Genomic DNA, 18494 nt, shown 5'->3' with positions numbered 1-18494 from the left:
TTACTGTATTTGAGTCATTAATTGTGTACACTACTGTTATGGGCTGCCTCTGCTTTTAACCATGCTCAGCACTCTTCCATGCTTTCATAACTGGTCCTTCCGCAACGTCGCTTTGCTTGTCTTCATAATAACGCACTCCATTGCTTTTGTGAGTTTATATGAAGCCCAGCCAAACAAAGTGACCGTAAAGCAATAGGTAACATAAAGAGTAAGTATAAATTTATTAAAAAACCAAGACTGGGTGCCAATTTTCCGAATGCTATTGACATTGTATTACTTTTTATGTTGCAGTACTTTTGGTAAATTTCCATAACCATTGGGACGCGTAATAGGTTATTGTTTCTATCGAAAATTTTAGTCTACATGCTTTTAGGTTAACAGTCTGTAATGCTGTCGCTTCTAGCTTAGGGTACGATCTGAATAAATTACAGAAAGAATCATAAGCACTGACGCGAAATGATTGATATAGAAATATAGTGGTTCTCGTCATTTTTGCAACAGGGGGTTGCTGTTACCACTTTCCTCGTGAATATACGTATTATCCGGACTAAGTGGGAGTTCGATGCTCAAGTCCCGCAATTCCGTGCAGTGAGGTACAAATATTGTTCAAAAATGAAGAAAAAAATGATATGGAAAGAAAAGTCACAGCTTTGCCGATAAGGCGAAGCAATGAACGTGATAGCAGCAAATTAGAAGGTCACGCGTAGAATTGCAAGCAGATCAGAACATGCCCCGCGTTTCCCACGCACAAATTGCAGACGAAACGTACTCACAGGTACAGACGAACGCGAACAAGCGTCTCAGTTCTCACTTCGCTGCGTATGGAATGTGCGCCCTTTTCGCAAACAGAGACTGTGCGACGATTGCAGTGACCTTTGTGCGCCCGGTAACTACAACAGAATTGTTCTGGTGAAAGCCCAAGGCGTAAGATTGTTCCTTCTGCGAGATAAGCAAGCGCACGCGTGAGAGTCCACCCTGCCCCCTCTCCGCAAGGCAAAGTACGCGTGGAAGATGAGAGTGCGCGCCGCCGCGTTGTGACGATGTGGCGACGCGCGCTCAAAGGCACCATCTTGCTGGTAATGATGAAAACACTACAGTTCCCCCCGAGATGCCCATCACCAGCAGTAAGTGGTAGATATAAATAGCTAGCCGTTTGAATGTTAAAGGAGGTGCTCCTTCGTGACTCAGTGGCGCACTCACAATTCAGAGGTCCGACGTTCGATTCCGTGTGCTGGACGGAGTCTTTTTCTGGATAATTTTTTTTCGTGCGTTTTCATATTATATATATACGGTGAGTGACGGTGACGCCGGCGGCAAAATTCAGCCAAGAGTGTCCATATAATTGCCATCGCAATAAAATAACTGCGCATTCAAAATACACTGCACTATTTTCGCGGACACCACATGTACGTTTGCGCCAAGTGGTATTGTTTTGCACGCGTTTTGTACAAATTTTGGAAGATATCGGTGCACCTCGTGAGAGTTTTATAGCATTTCAGGTATCTTCTCGGACGATCACTTGCAGGTAATATTCATCTCAAGTTTTTAGGCAAGTACACGGTAGAGCGACAATGGTACCGATACTCACCTGAAGATGCAAAAAAAAAGAAAAGGGGCGACTTCCTCACGCGCGCAAGAGCACGAAAGGGCAACGTTTAAAATAAACAACTATGAATACCTCACTGACGTGTGCGGTATCTGGTCTCAAAGAGTCTATATAAAATGAGGGCTACGTAATAATTACTATTTATAAAACATTGGACAAATTTCTCAGAACGCAATAATTCGCGATATCGTTTGGCTGTGTAGCATTCTCTTCATTGCTAGGAAAAGTTGTCCGCAAAGTGTAGGCTTAGAAGCGGTCTTTCAAACGCGAAGCAGAAATCGCGCACTCCTGGACCGGACCAAAGCTTATGGGCTTCGCTAAGACAGCTGCTTTTTTTTGTTTTGCGCTGGTAAATCTATCTTATGGGCTTGGCGCGTTGCTTGGCGTTTGCAGGGTCCATATCGGGCGAGTTCGACGCTCGGACGGCCAACCAGCTGCCGCTCAAGCAGGACGGGGACGCGTCCTTCCAGGATCGCTCTGCTGCCGCCGGTCATCGCGGCCGCTGCTGCTTCTGCGCGCTTCCTCTGCTTGGCCTGGTTCTCGCTTACTCGCGGGCGACGCTCAGGCTTTCCTTCTGATCACGTGGTGGTTCGCTGGCCACTAATACATGCCGAAAACTGCGCTTCGAGCCACCGACCTTTAGTTTCCGGTGACTCCCGTCGCACCGGAGAACAAAACGAATTATGTTCCCGAGAAAGCATCGTCCCGTCGACCGTATTTGAGAGAAAGACGGGAAGTATGAAAGTACCGTCGTTAAACGGGGCTTGTTGATCCCTATATTTGTCTCTTGGGTTTACTAGCGCAGTGTAAACGGAACACAAGGAGAAGTAGTAGACGGCCCGGACTATGGTGATATTCGCGGTTGGGTCGTCTGCACCTCGCCTGCTTGTCCCGTTTGTATCGCGCTAGTGTCACGGACCGCGATCGTTGGAAATCGCAACCCCTTTTTTCAAGTCATGCACACATGAGCGTTAGGATGCCAGTCAGCTCTCCGAAAGACCTTACGAAAAGCAACGTTGATAGCGCCTCGCAATAACTACTCATTCGGTGAGCTCAGTGGTAAGAAAAATATGTTTTAACTGGATTTTTTTACTAGTTCTTCTATATAAATAAACAAGACAAATGAAAGCTAGAAAGATGCAAGTTAGTTGGAATTGGCTATGTGGCCCCTTGGGAGAGCCGTTCCAAAAAAGTAAGGTAACTGTAATTTAACGGTTTTCATTTGATGATTGAGGAAAAATAGAGCCCATTAGCTGAAGTAGTTCTGCTGTTCTCCAGGACCTTAGCAAAATATTGCGTTAAATGAATTAGTCGCCAAACGTAATGCATATTTGACACTGCATGACAGTGATCTTCGATTTTACGTGTTCATTTCATTCGCAGTATCTTGAAACCTTACACGAGACATTTCGGTGAATGACTAGCACATACCTAATTATTATTCACTCTAACGGTCTGTAGTGTATTCTGATATTTTAAGCGTAGTCAGAGTTTACACAAAGAAAAGATAGAGACCATAAGATATCTTTTTTGTAGCACTTGAAGTTCTTACGCCGTGAGGGTCAACAAATTGAACTTTTTTTGTCAAGAAATGAAAAACAAGAGTCAGTTGATGTGAGTGTGTGTGGAAGTAATTATAGATAGCTTTGTTCCCGAACTGTACCATTGCCTTTTTTGTTTGTGCTCACCACGTGACAATTCGACATGTGCTGATTGTTCGTGTATCTGTTCTATTCGTTCGCGTCCTTCCAAGCGCGGTGAAAGTACGCCACTGCGTCACATCGGAGGCAGCTATATTTTACTTGTACGAAATGTGAGATTTCTACTGTAAGTGTTTTTCGTGCCGTTCTTGCTCATAATTTAATTTGCAGCTTTTCGCCACAAAGTTCAGTCACTTGGCTCGTTTCATTAAAAAGATATTTCCAGACCTATGGCACCACAATTAGTAAATATCAGTGCTATTATCAATAGCAGGCATGGCGTCCACGGAATAAGCAAAAAGACGTGGTTCGTCCATTTCACGAGCGTGGAAATATTTTTTCATATATTTATGTTGCCGTTTATGGACTTCTATTTCGAAAATCAGACTCTTTAGGCGCTGTAACGGCACCCCTTTCTATGTGACGACAAAGACAAGTAGCCTAAAAAAAACGCACACGTGAGCACTATTACAACACAATAACGTTAGTGCACCACGAGAGAAACAGTTCTTGAAGAAATGGAAGCGCAAGTTGCTAAAAATTGCGATACTCAACCAACTTTTATACACAAGTAAAAATGTATGGGACGCTATAAGCCGAAGAAATCTTGCATTAGCTTGCTCCTTCTCATAATTGCCACTAGCTCTCAAGGAAGCAAGCATTCGCGATTTGTCTTCCTTTGTTATCTTTTTTACTCTGTGGCATCATGCTCCGCCATCCTATCAACACAAAGACATGTTTCCAAGTGGCTCGCCATCTGGAGTGGAAGTTGACCAATAACAAAAAGTTATTACGAATGGAATACTTGGTGAACTCCTCCCGATGGGATTCTATCGCTAGCACTTCATAATTTAAGTCGTTCCTATTTCGTACCGTCTCAGCACCACTTCAGCGCTTGTTCACGACGCTACTGCGTCGAGTAAAAGGTAGAACAGCATTTGTTTTGCTTATTTCTGTGCTTGGGCGTCTAAAACAAGCGTTCCCGTCCCTGTACAGACTGTAGCCAAGAACTTGTACAGTTTTCTAAAAAAAAAAAAAACGAATCGTGAAGCTGGTAAATCATTTGACTATCACCCACCGCTTTGCGTAATGCCTTTTTTTTAAATTAAGTTTTGTTTTTGATCTCTGTCTCATCACTCACCCGTAGACGCCGATATATTGCACGTCGTTAAAAAAAACACGTTTTCATGGTTCTGTTTTCTTGAACTTACTTGCCTCACGTGCACAATTTCTTTGTGCAATTTGTTTCTTTTGATGAAGCATCGCACAAAAAGAAAAATACACACACACTGCTTCAAAGAGTTCATGGCTGATCAACTAGCCCATCAGCACATATTAGGTGTTATGTTTCGTTGATTTCTGAATTCATCAGCTCTGAGGCCAAATCATGAAGCAAGCAGAGCTCTACCTTGGGTTGTCATCAAGTACAGTCGCCAGAACAGTGCTTAATGTGTAAACCATGGTCTGTGAATAGTCCGCCGTTTGCTAGAAAATGTTCCGCAATGGGATTCTGAAGCTTTGCCGCGGCAGCGCACAACAGTGACGGGGACAAGATGCTGGGAACGAATGAAGACTTTCAAGAAAGTTGGCAGAAATCCTTGGGTTTACTGTCATGAGATAGTGCAGTGATACCGTGAGCTACTCAAGGATAGATTTGGTAAAGCCCGGGTGCTCCTCTTAAAGTCTCAACCAGTTTGCAGACTTTAACATCTTGAATGCAACTTATTTGATCAGGAGTGGTTGTCTAGTGGTGCCAAGATGGGTTCATGGGTGCGTTTGACGCGTGCTCAAACGTGTCTGTTAAGCTGCTAGTTGCAGCTATGGGCCACCTCGATATATGTTTGAGACATGGGAAGTAGACTCACAAAAGCCAGTCTGCTTCCTCTCGAATGCTATAAAATTTGTTTATCAATTGTTCGGCGAGGCTGTTTCTGCATTCGCGTGTACTGATACATGGATGTGGGAGTTTTCCCAGAGCTCAAGCTTGCTTTTAAGTTCTCTTGGAAAAGTACAGGTGAAAAGGGTGTATCCGAAGGTTTTACAGCAGATTCATGCCTTCGTGGAACGTGACTGTTTTCAATGACCGTTGAACAAACGAGTGTGGTATGAGCTTTGCGAAGTTTATGATTGGACTCGAAATGTTATCAGCACATTTGACGTTATTGGATGCCACGACTCACAATCCCACCACTTCGTGAACGCACAAAAAAGGACTTTTTAAAGCCTGCCCTCTCTATACATTTGTCTCGGCCTTCGATCACCTGTCACGAAGTCATGTCCGAAGTTGCTGCTGCGCAATATGCCGACTACAGCTGATGAAATCGACGAAAGTTCGCGCGCAGCTCTTGGCGTGCGAAAAAGAAAATCCTGCAAAGAGTTTGTTTATCCATCGGCAAAAAGCAGCAAAATACGCGCATGTGTTTTTTGTTGATTGGTACAAGGAAAATCTTGGTGCACAAATTTGGAGCCGTCTCCTGATTGGATATATTGGTAATTAGGACGTCTCGAGCTGACTATTTAACCATCTCTTTCTTACTCTCCTCTTTCTCTCTCTCTCCTTTGTGTTATTCTCCCTCCCCCAACTCAAATGTAGGGTAGCCAACCGATTCAAGCTTGGTTAACCTGCCTGCCTTTGCTCTCTATTTCTGTCTCTTTCGAGGAAGTTCAACACGCAGTTTTTGTTATCACATACAAGTAAACAATCCACGACGTCACAAAATGTTAAGAAATGGTTGCGCATACAAAAGACAGGTTATTTAGCATGTAAAAGTAAATACTAAGGATTCTGAAAAAAAAGCTCCCGAATGTGCGAAGGAAGCCACATAGAAAAAATGTCAAATAATTGTGAAATACTTGGAATGTACACTACTGTTATAATGTGCATGACATTATTTGCGATAACATCTGCTTCTTAAATGTATTCTTTTATTTCATGGGACAAAAAAAAAGACAGTTATATTGACATGAAAAAACTGACCTGCACATCTTTTGTTGGAATGAACGTGCATTCTTTTTTCGCCTCGTAGTTAAATAAGCTTTTTCACCCACCCTCTTGAAGGCAAGGCAGAAAAAAAAAACAGACATGTGGTTGACTGAAACTACCTCCATTAAATATAAGAAAACGAACACGCAATGCTATTTCAGCTCGACCTACATAATGAAGCGGCTTCTGGCGTCGCTTCGTGACATTGTTGACTCGCATTCAAACAACTCGCGTCCGTGAAAACAGGAACATTGTGCCATTGCGTGCGTTCCATCATTATCATCGGCCAGCGTCATCTTCGTCAGGCATAACTGAGTCATCGGCACAGCGCATTGCCAAATAACGAGCGCGTCACGTGCTGTTTGTTTGTGTTCATTGTGGAGACAGCGCGCTAACCTTTGAGCTATTAAGATCGTTTTGTGTGAGGTCCTTGTTTTGTTTTTTTTTCGAGTGTTGGTCTTTCGACATCCTCACTCATGACTGTTCTCCTTTAACACTTGTACGAATAGTTAGTTGTACCTGTCTATTTCCTCTACTGTGTCTCTTTATTTCTGTACCAGTCGTCATTACTGTTTACCTGTTTCTATGTCTTCAAAGTAAGTGTGGTCTTCAAGTGCGTTTTAGTAGCGACTGATTTGCGTGACTTCTTTGTTTATGTTTAGAGATATATGCTCCGTTTCGTACATAGTGCGCTACGCACCCGATGCTGCGGTCTAGTGGTTATGGCTCCTGACTGCTATACCGAAGGTCGCGGGTTCGAATCTAGACCACTATGGCCGCACTTTATTGGAGCCGAAGTGCTAAAGGCCTGCGAACTTTGATATGGGGGCACTTTAAAGAAGCTGGTCGAAATTTCCGGAGCCCTTCTTTATAGCGTCCCTCATAATCAAATCTTCGTTTTGGGACGTAGAACAATGATCATTACTCTTTAGCGTACGCTGCAGCGGAAGCGTGCACAAGAAGTTCGATTATGGAAATGTTTGGCTGGCCGCATCTCGTTGTCAGCAATTGTGGTTGCAAATGGCGGCGTGACGTTAAGGGGGACGCACCCCAAAGGGCTACGAATGGGAATAAAAACAATTTTCCCATAAAAGTAACGAAGCGCTAATTGGTTAGCGATGGTGTATCATCAGCCGTTTACAACAGCTTGTGCATTATCGAGCTACGAAAACGCCCTCATTTATTGCTCAGCCTAAGGTTTGGAACAAAATCAAGCAATGACTGGGGAAAACGATGAAATAGTTATTGGTGCGGAGGCAGCTACAGCGCAAATCCAAGTCACGCCTGCCTCCGCAGTGTTGCACTATTACATGCATGAAACGGAGCATAGGCGATGTGTTGTAGTTCACTGCCTTTGTACTGTAAATGTTCACTGGTTTGTTCTGTGCGCATTTCTATGCTTGTCTATTTTCCCTCTATTTTTTCAGGCGTTTTGTTGAATGAAGGACGCCAGAATGAAAGCACGCGCGTCGGCCACGTGAAATTGCAGTAGCGTTTACATCCTGCTGACATTACTAATGTACATACTTTGGATGTTCCAAAAGAGTGTAGCGTGTTAGTGGTGCTGGCAACTAAAAAGCCAGTAGCCATGTGAAATAATAAAGAAACGCCTTAACATTTGTACGTGCAGTGTTTGTCTGAGTTCTATTGACCCGTATTTGGGATACAAGATTAAAAAAGGATGCTTCCTGTTTTTGGAAGAACTAGCTCGCTTCAATGAATGCATGTCCACTCCTCTCTCCCACATACTCTTGTTTTCAAAAAAGAGACATCGAACGTCTTCTCTTCGACAAGCATCGGCCCTGAAATGAAGCGACTACTTCTACCGATGCCTCGCACACACTCAAATCGGCTTCAGCATGGTTCACATTTGGAAATCTTAACCGACTTCAATATGGATATTAAGTGCCTTATACTCTTTGGTGTTGTCTTTCCTCTGTCGATTTTTTTTTGCAATTTCTGTCTCTTTACAACATTTGTTTTTATCATCTTTTATTCCCCTCACCCTTTTCCCCAGCACAGGGTAGCCAGCCGATTTAAGAACTGGCTAACCTCCCTGTCCTTCCTCCTAAACTTTCCTCCTCCTCCTCCTCCTCCTCGAAACAAAGCGCGCACCTGACGTGTACAGGCAGAGGAAACACAGGACACGGGATCTGACTAACAACTAAGCACTTATTGTTCATACGCCATGATAAAGATACATCACGTATCAACAACAACAACAACAACAACAACAATAACAACAACAACAACAACAACAACAACAACAACAACAACAACAACAACAACAACAACAACAACAACAACAACAACAACAACAACAACAACAACAACAAGAGACACTGCAAAAAGAAGCGAATCCTGACAGATACACACTCAAAGTAGTTTAACAAAAAAGAACTATGATTATCTAGCCGCGATAGGAAGGCTAACTTTTTATCTAAAATTTCCGTGGTGTCACTAGTCCCATTGATAGGGAAGCAATCGCTGGGCTAATTCCAAGGGCTGACATACCAGCCCCCGAAGTGCACCACGAAAGCGCAGACAATTTAGTGTTGATCTTTTTGGCGCTTCAGCGAGCACCGGCTGGGGTTCAAAGAATGAGGAAGAGCCGAGAATTGTTAACAAAACAAAATAATATTCTCGGAGAAAGCAGAACAAACAACACACAAACGTGCACATTCGGCAGTTATCAAATACAATACAACCCGCAAGGTACTACAATAAACGCAAAACAACACTCGCGTTAATATGCAGTCTCATGCATTAAACCAACCAGGACAATTGTAACTAAAATGTTCGTGAAACGTATTTAGTCTAAAGTTCTCGGAATCAAGCTTAAATGCTTTTCTAACAGGAAACGCTCACACTATATCCAGCACCGGTCGTCGTCTCGCTGCGTGCGAGATTTCTCTCCCAGAAAAACTATCATCTCGTAACTGACCACACTTCGATAACCAAACTTCTTCGCCAGTGACACGTCGGTCACTTATGCTCTACTACTACAGGACACGTATTTGCCCACTGGCGGAATACGCACTCCGAATTCGCCTGCTTTGTGCCTATGGGACAAGCCTTCGCTCACTGGCGGATAACTAACTCACTTCATCTTCTTCGCCGGCTGCTTATACGTTCGCCCCGAGTTCTAGAAGTGTCCAGGCTTTTCGTCGCCGCACTGCGCAGCCAAGGTCGGGGAAGGGGCGCGACCGTTCTCCATAATTTCCATGCCCCATGACGCAACCAGGAAGTGACTCACTTCTTCCTCCTCGATATTTTTAGAGTTCGCTCGGCATATGATCCCGGACTTCGTCGGCGTGGCGGTGGCTTTTCGAGGGGGAGAGGAGACGCGCACGCGGCATCTTTTGATGCTTCTTCGTTGCCTCGGCGCCTGCTTTTCACGTAGCCGTTAGAAATCGGAGGCGCGCGCTTTCTTGAGCGCTCATCTGTGACACCTGGAAGGGGTACTAGCGCCGATGTCTTTTAGAGCAGACGGGTGTCCTGAAGGACGAGTTGGTGCATTATATTGTGAGTGAACAGTGCAAAAAAAAAAAAAAACAAGACTACAGTGGAGAAACAGTGTGTTTTTCCGCTGCAGTCCCGATTTTCCCGCTGTATTCTAGGTTCACGATGTTTTGGGCTTTTACGATTTGTGGAATCAATTTTTCATCAGACCTGCATAGTACACTCGTGCTGCTGCATTGAGGCGAGCGTTCACAACCTCTGCAGTGGATGCTCAGATACCCCGAAATGCACATGGTCACATTGTACTTATGCTATAAAAATTTTTCATGAAGTCAACTGCCCGTTTGGTTGAGTTAGGTGTGGCCGCCGAACGGGGGAATAGGATAAGCGACGCCCTCAATGCATAGTATCAACTGATCGCAATGATTTTTGGTGCAGCCTACATTCGTACGACACATCTGATTCATTTGTTTGCAAATGCTTGACGAGCAATTACGAGCTGAAAAAAAAACGTGTATCCCATTTCAGCTGCCTATCCTTGCCAGGTTGTGCGAGATGCCTTGCGCGCAGAGGATGACCGCGGACCTCTTGTCTTGCTCCCTTATGCCAGTATTTTTCGTCCTTAGCCTTGTCTGCGCCACGAAGAATGAGAGTTATCAAGTACCCGGTTAGCAGTGGCATACTTTTATGACATACTCCTGCATATTCCTCAGGACAGCACAGTTTATAAATAAATAAGGTGGTACAGAACTGTACTGCGTTTTTCAACTAGCTTGCAGCGCCGTAGATGCTATAAAGGAATTTGCTGTAGCGTGTTCGCAACAAGAAGCAGACCAGTACTATTACTAGAAAACACGCAAAATTGTTCTTTTTGTAGGCTGATCGATAATGTTGGTGTTGCTACTAAAAGAAAATTACAGCAGCTTCACACTTATGGTACTAAGCTTTAATGATGCGTGGAGCTGAACGTCCTCCCTTGCATATGTATATATTTTTTTCTGTCTGTCTTCATATGTTTATATTTCTTTGTTTGTCTGTGCTCATATATTTCTCTTTCTTTATTAATTTGTTTATCCTCCTCACTTTTTCTTCATTTCTTTCTCTTTCTGTATTTTATCTTTTCTCTTTTCTATTTCTCAATTTTTCTTTGTTTCTATTTCTATCTCTTTGCCTTTCTTCCATTGTGTATATTTGCCTCTCACTCTCTTCCTACATTGTTTCGTTTTTTTCTATATCTTTTTGTGTTTATTTCTCTTATATCTTTTTCTATCTTTCTGCCGTTTTTTTCTTTCACTCTTCCTTTTATCTCTATTTGCATATTTCCTCTACTGTTTATATGCTCGTTCTTTCAACAGATCTCTATACAATACAAAGCTATGTTATGCTCTGCTAGCACACCGTTATAGTCGAAGGGGGTCCCGACGCTACACTCCGGATCGTTGTTACACCGGTTGGAATAACGCCTCGCCAAATATTCATTTTTTTTCGCTAAACAAAATGATAGATTTTTCTTCCTTTCTGTTGCTTTCTCTCTCTTTGTGTAGTCGTTCTCTCGCCTATCAGAGTTATTGCATCTCACGACGGACAAATTGGCACATGGGTTCTCGTAGCGAAGCAGGAAATGAAGAAGAGGATGAACGAGTAGAACAAGATGAAGAGATCACGTGCCGGTTTATGATTATAATAATTTGTGTTCGCAACTAACGGGAATCAACTGGTCTCATATAGCTTCACGGTCGAAATAAAGATGCTATGCAGTTGATGGTATACGGCCTTCAACATTCTATTGTGATAGTGATTATATGGAGACTGTCGGCGGGTCTTCGTCGTCTCCGTGACCGCCATGCTCACCCAATATGCAAATATCGGCCCATACACATTGTATGTTCTGCGCGCGAGTACGAACTCTTTAGCACCGAAGGTGAACAAGGCTCAAAGAGCTAGGTAGAGTAATGCGAGATTGAATCGAGAAGAGTGAGCCTCAAGGCCTACTTTGTGTGACATTGCTATACATTGCTACGGCATTCGTTACGAGCAAACAATAAAGTTACACTTAGCATTGTTCACACAGGCCACAACGCCGTTATATTGACCGAATATTAGCTAACATACATGGTTAAATACGGGTCTTACTCAACGTCATTGAATATCCAGTAATGTTTTACAACACAATATGCCGCGGCAATGAAACGCTCCTAGTCTACGTAACGATTGAACGGTGGCGCAGCCTTAATGTTTAATCAATTATTCATAAAGAAGGCACGGACATATGAGATGTAGAAAGACGGGTGACGCATGCCACGCTTGTGTGCGCTGCACTGTCGTAAACGAAGTGATGTCAGTAGGTGGTTTATATGTAAGTAGCTTATCAACATACAGCGAAATCGGAAGCCACCCTGTTGTATGAATGGCGCGTGCATAACAAATGCCAGCTTCTTTCATACCGCACTTTGAAGTTTCAACTTGTACTCTACTAGATACGCCGATTTTGAAAACATTCAGGGCAGAATGTAGACGTTGTGGCATAACGAAGCCAATATCACCATCATCTCACCACAAGGACATTGTTTCATATGTATTTCATATGTATTTATGTCACTGTCATGATCTTTAGTCTTCATGAGCACGTGTTTCTAATTTCTACTACTCCTAATTAGGCGCGTGAGGTTTATTGAAGATGTGTTTAATTTTTCATTAAGACATCAATGCTTGAAGCAGTAGCTACAGGCACGCCACAAGCCGACTTGAGAAAACTTTTAACTCAAAAAGTGTGCCTCGCGAATGAAGAAGCTGGCAGCAGGATCAATATATTAATTTGAACCACATAAGTTCTCGCCCGAATTTCTTTTGTGTGTGAAGACAAGTTCACCGCTTTCCTAGACAACTACATTTCTGCATACGATTCGTGATGTGGTCTCGTAGACTTGTTTGAAATAACAGCCCGAAATCTACTTCGGCGTCCTGGAAAGACAACACCTTTCTAATACACTAAACAGGTTAGATGACCAGCCGCTGTCAGAAGAAAGTATACTGCGCCATCTTCATGACTCATCATCATAGAAGAAAGCCGTGCAAGCGCTACTAGCTGGGCTTCTTGCGAACTACAGGCCTTTCGGAACGCCTCTGAGTGGACTGATTTTTTGTGTGCGTGTGTGTCGCTGTTTTTTAAACTCTCTCTTTCTCTTTCAACCCCCTATTTTTAACCCCAGTGTAGGGTAGCATACCGGATACTAGCATCTGGTTAACCTCCCTGCCTTTCTTTTTTTCCTCGTTTCTCTTTCTCTCTTGTCTTATGAGAGTGGAAAAGTCTTGCTACGAACTCAATGAACATTACAAATTTAGAAAAGTTTGAAGCTAACAAAATATCGAGGTGTTGGAGTGACCGGCAGTGGTTTAATAATTGCTGTCTTTGCAGTTATAATTCCTAGAAAGTGCACGAGTGACTGCGGCTCTCCTCAAATAATACAAGAAATCCCGAAACGTTGGTTCACCACCATCTTTCGTGCCATCAGTCCGCCTTGTGCGTGTTAAGGATAATTTTTCTAAAATGACCACGAAGATTCAATGAAATTGAAATCAAGACAGTGTAACTTGTTTTTGTGAAAAAACCTACATCAAAAATTTCGCAACACACACACACACACACACACACACGCACACACACACACACACACACGCACACACACACACACACACACACACACACACACACACACACACACACACACGCACGCACACACACACACACACACACACGCACACACACACGCGCACACACACACACACATACACACAAAGACGCACACACAAAAACGCACGCACCCACACACGCGCGCACACATACGCACACACGCACAGAGACGCCCACACAAACAAACACGCACACACACACGCACGCTCTCACACACACACACACACACACGCGCGCGCGCGCGCGCGCGCACGCACACGCGCAAATACACATACACGCACAGACACGCACACACACAAACACACACACACACACACACACACACGCCCAAATACACACACACGCGCGCGCGCACGCACACGCGCAAATACACACACACGCACAGACACGCACACACACGAACACACGCACACACGCACTATAGAGTTAACACTCGAAGTAACACGTGGCACAGAATGATTCTTTCGATCGGGATACTTCCGATGACATTTGAAGTGTAAGTGTTGGGTACAGGTTGGTGAATTGTGTACTCGGAAAACCGGGAATATTCCCCATCGAATGTACGCACGCACAAGCCAGCGTACATTTGCGTCTTCCTCGGCTCTTTATAGCAAGCAGAACGATTTTCTGCAAACCATTTCCATAATCATTCCTAGCAGCTTTATTAGTCCAGAGCATTAGTCCAGCGCATTTGGTCCTATTGATCGGGTAATGAATGATGTGAACGCCCCTCTAAACGATATACATAATGCACACAAGTAAGATTACAGGCGCTTTTATTACAGGCCCTTCCAGTACCCCCCCCCCCTCCCCCATAGCAAACTGCAGCATTCCAAGAAGTCGGCATCGCCATTGCCATTGTTAGACATCGTTTTATAGCTGCTGGGCGTGCATAAATGTGAAACTATGGTAAATAACTCTTCTGTGTCTGTGTTGTGCGTAATAGGACTGTGCTAGAACGCCGAAATTTTATCTTAGGTTTGAACTAACGGTTCCCAAACAAAAACGCCGAATTTGTGGGATTCGCACCGAGTCGGTCATTAAGTAGTTTAGCTGGCCTAGGCGCCTGTTGTCAAAATGATTGCTTCAGCTGACTCCAGACCAAGTGCCAAAATAGACAAAAAATTATTGAAGGTTAGAAGGATGAAAGCACAAAGGGAAAGTTGGGATGAAATTACCGAAACCTTAATGAGGGATCAAGACGCAGACCACCACACAAAAAAATCTACATGCCTCGAAAGTATTCCTGAAACAATTGGAAAAGGTTATTAAAAAAGTGAAGGCTCATTATAAGAAAAGCTGATCTCCTGCGTAAATTATATTCCCCCGCAATTTTGGCCATTTAATTTTCTCGCAGACCATGGCTTGCACGCTTGTGATCGACAAATTCGCCAGTAATAACGACTCACTGTTCTCTCAACTTTTATCATATAGTGAATGAGTGTCGCATTGGACCCATAATTTTCCGTAATGTATAAGTGCGCGAATTGCGCTCGAAGTAGCCCCGGCATAAGCACTTCCGTGTCACTGAATCTTGACCAAACATGTGCGGATTCCTATTCATTTATTCATTTTTTCTTTGCGTCGCGCTTTTAAATGAAGCGGAAATGGAGCGGAATCACTAATGAAGAAAAAATAGATGGGGTCGGGTAAAATGTTCGTTTAGTAGTGCAGGCTGTCGGTTTTAATTCGATGACGAAGTTGAAAGTACCCTATAGGCACTAACTTTCTACTTCGCTACTTTTGTAGGTAAATTGATTGCCATTGAAGAAACCAGTTGGTATGTTTCCTTGAAGGTGTCCAAACTGAATGACCGTTTGCGGTGACAAGGAGCTGTTATTAAGTATGTGGCAACGATGCGACCTTCTTTCCATTCCAAGTTCCGTTCCCTTTTCCTTCCCTCTAGTGGAAGTTAACCCACTCTTCTCAGCCCATAGCCTACCTCCCCGTCTTTGTTATATTATTATCTTTATTGTCATCATCAAAGAAACCTTGCTGCATATTATTATTATTATTAATATTATTATTATTATTATTATTATTATTATCGTAAAACATTCTATCTCACAAACGAGCGCGTAAGTCGAATAGTACAGTTGATCAGACTTATTTTTATTGATTAACTTCAATTAGGAGCTAACTGAGCACACGATGTGTTTGCGCAGCATAACGAACACATCACTTAGGTATATTCAGGTTCGAGCCTGTCTCTAATCCGAGCCTGTCGGTCAGTCCGTAATCGCTATTGCTTTGTGGTAGATGCAGCGCGCGGCGATTGCAGCCCGATATAGAAAAACCGGCGATGGTACGCAGCTTTAAAATGAGTCGTCATAGGTCCTAGACAACTGAAGATCTCATTTTGAGAGCTGACTTGACCCTGGCCGAGTCTTTCATGTTCGAGATACGTAAACCGGTAGGCGTCACAGACATTGGGTAAATCTCTCTACTTATTTATTTTATTTTTTTTATTTACATAACACTGCAGGCCCAGTGAAGGGCCCAAGCAGGAGGGACGTACTTACAAAGCTCGTAATAAGGGCAACAGAAGATCAAGAACATGAAAAGTGCGAAGTATAAGGACAGAACTCAAACAATGAATAAGAAAGAACATTTAACACTTTAACAATACAGGTCAAGATACAATATGTTCAATTAGGTCTATGCTATTTATGAATAATGCTGGTAATTGATTCCTTTCGGTTACAGTGCGCGGGAAAAAGGAGAATTTGAAAATGTTAGTTCTAGCATTGAAGGGCGTTACAGAGTCGGCATGCCGGTGTCGTGTTCTACGAGCAGTGAGTGGTTGGATGTATTGTTCTGGTCTCATTGACAATTTGTTATTCTTGAGAAGATAAAGAAATTTTAATCTTTGGATTTTACGTCTTAGTTCTAAGGTTGGTATGTTATGGTCTCTCATGAGTTGGGTCGGGGAATCGCTTGAACGGTATTTAGAGTAAACAAACCGAACCGCTTTACGCTGAATCATCTCAAGTGCATGAATGTTAGTTTTTGTGTAAGGGTCCCAGATTATACATGCATACTCCAATTTAGGTCTTACAATAGATGTATAGGCTAGCATTCTAACATTTGCAGGAGCATGTTTGAGCTTATGTCTTAAAAGACTCAGTTTACGAAAGGATGACGCACAAATGTCTGAAATATGCTTGTTCCAACTTAAAGTGTTAGTTATGGTAAGACCCAGGTACTTATATTCTGTAACTTCGCTCAAAGGTTGTCCTGAAAGGTTGTAAGGGAAGGATAGAGAATTTTTCTTATTGGTTATTTTCATAAAAACTGATTTGTCGGCATTTAGGTTCATATTCCACTTAGTACACCAGTCATATATATTACAAAGATTGGAATTCAATACTGATTGGGCTTTGCGGCATGTTATTTCATTATATAATACACAGTCATCTGCAAACAGCCTTATTTGAACAGGGCGAGTAATTAAATCCACAATATTGTTAACATATATGAGAAACAACAAAGGACCTAAGACACTTATGGCTGGTCTATCGGCCAGCCGTAAGGAGAGAGATAAGTAGAGAGAGGGAGAGGTACTAAATATCAAGGCAACAATTAGCCCAGCAAACAGGTATGCGCCACAGATATCTGCGAGGCCTATCATAAAGCATCATGATTATGAATGCGTATGAGCCAAATAAATGGGGTCAATCGCACTGCGCACGACTTGCACTGAATAGGAAGAAGTTAACCACCCAGCAACTGGCGTGCGCGCTAGTATAGTCACGGGAGACTTGGTGGTTATAAGAGGTAGTGGCTATGCTACCACCTCAAAGACTATCAAAGAGTGTTTAATAAAGCGCAGTTATACAGCATATCGGATAATCTTAAGCTTCTTTGTAAACCTCTCTATATCAGTGGTGCGTCCACGATTCAATAAAACTGTGCTATCACCTTCAAGCTTAACAAAGAGCGTTTAACAAAGACGAGTGATGCAACACATCTGGAGGACTTACAGAACACAGAAATGCGCTCACTTAACTTCGACAACGCAACCAGCTTCGCCGTGTAGTCGGTGTCCGGGAAGCGGAGCATCGTTGTGTCTTTGTCCTGAAGGGCCCGCGGCAACGAGGAGGAGCGTTCGACGAGTTTTGATGGTGTTCCTGCGAAAAACCGGGCTGTTGAACGCGTGGCGACAGATGCCTGTACAATTCATTAGATGTTCAGGCGTAACGATTTTCATACTTGTAGCCCATGCTAACCCCACCTGCTGCATCATCACAACCACAATCTCCACCGTGCGCCACCGTACCGATGGGCTACATTGACTGCTTGTGCTGTAAAGACGACGAATGGGAAGCTTCGCCATTTACTCCTTTCACGAACAAGAACGCACGAATATCCGGGTGTTTCTCTCAAAGACCTTTGCACGTTGACGCACGTATCTATTATAAATCTTGTCACCTCCGCAAAGTAAGGCTTGCCGTCATGCGGCGGCATTGTGGTGCAATGGGTGAGATATCTGCTTCGTGTGCATGCGGTTCGAAATAAATTCCAGTGCCTAGTGTGATTTGCCAGTTAATCTCGCAGATGTTAATGAACGGCACACTATCGATTTTATAGTTAGCCGTAGTTACAATTTCAATTGTGAAATCGGCTAAGAAACGCTCTCGATAGCGTAAAGAAATACTTTTTTCCACAACCGCGTCAGGGCCAGGCCGCCTATGGAAGTGTGACGCTTAACCGTAGGCCGTACCACCTGGCCAAGAATTATTTGACTTTCGGAAAAATTTTGCATTACGGAAACAGAGCACATAATCAAATGCGCATATAATCGAAAAGTACCAAATATGGAGGGAGATGTAGCAAAAGAGAGTCTTTGGAAATAAAAAAAAAGCTTTTATTTTCGTTCGTTCGATAAAGTGTGCCTATAGACCATTGGGAAGGTCACAAAATCACTGAAGTACTTATACACGAGTAATTTGAACTTTATAACACTGCATTTATTTATTCCTAACCACTGATGCCATGTGCCTGAAATGGGTGCCTCAATAATCTCTCTGAACCGTATACTCAATCGGAAAG

At 43.2% G+C, this 18494-nt stretch overlaps 1 protein-coding gene across 2 annotated transcripts in view; it reads left to right on the top strand.

Annotated features, from left to right (window-relative positions):
- Positions 1-7912, top strand: part of LOC142814234 (uncharacterized) — a 39815-nt gene extending 31903 nt beyond the window's left edge. The window contains exon 8 of one of the 2 annotated variants that reach the window (XM_075892596.1): positions 7717-7912. In XM_075892596.1, the coding sequence (XP_075748711.1) occupies positions 7717-7781 (65 nt within the window). In that variant the 3' untranslated portion in view covers positions 7782-7912. Of the gene's footprint in view, positions 1-1999 lie in introns of both variants that reach the window. The other variant, XM_075892595.1, reaches the window with a different exon arrangement.
- Positions 7913-18494: the final 10582 nt, after the last annotated feature.

This window comes from Rhipicephalus microplus, chromosome 4, assembly GCF_043290135.1.
Source record: "Rhipicephalus microplus isolate Deutch F79 chromosome 4, USDA_Rmic, whole genome shotgun sequence".
In the NCBI taxonomy this organism is placed as follows: Eukaryota; Metazoa; Arthropoda; class Arachnida; order Ixodida; family Ixodidae; genus Rhipicephalus; species Rhipicephalus microplus.
This window is presented reverse-complemented; position numbering and strand designations above follow the sequence as displayed.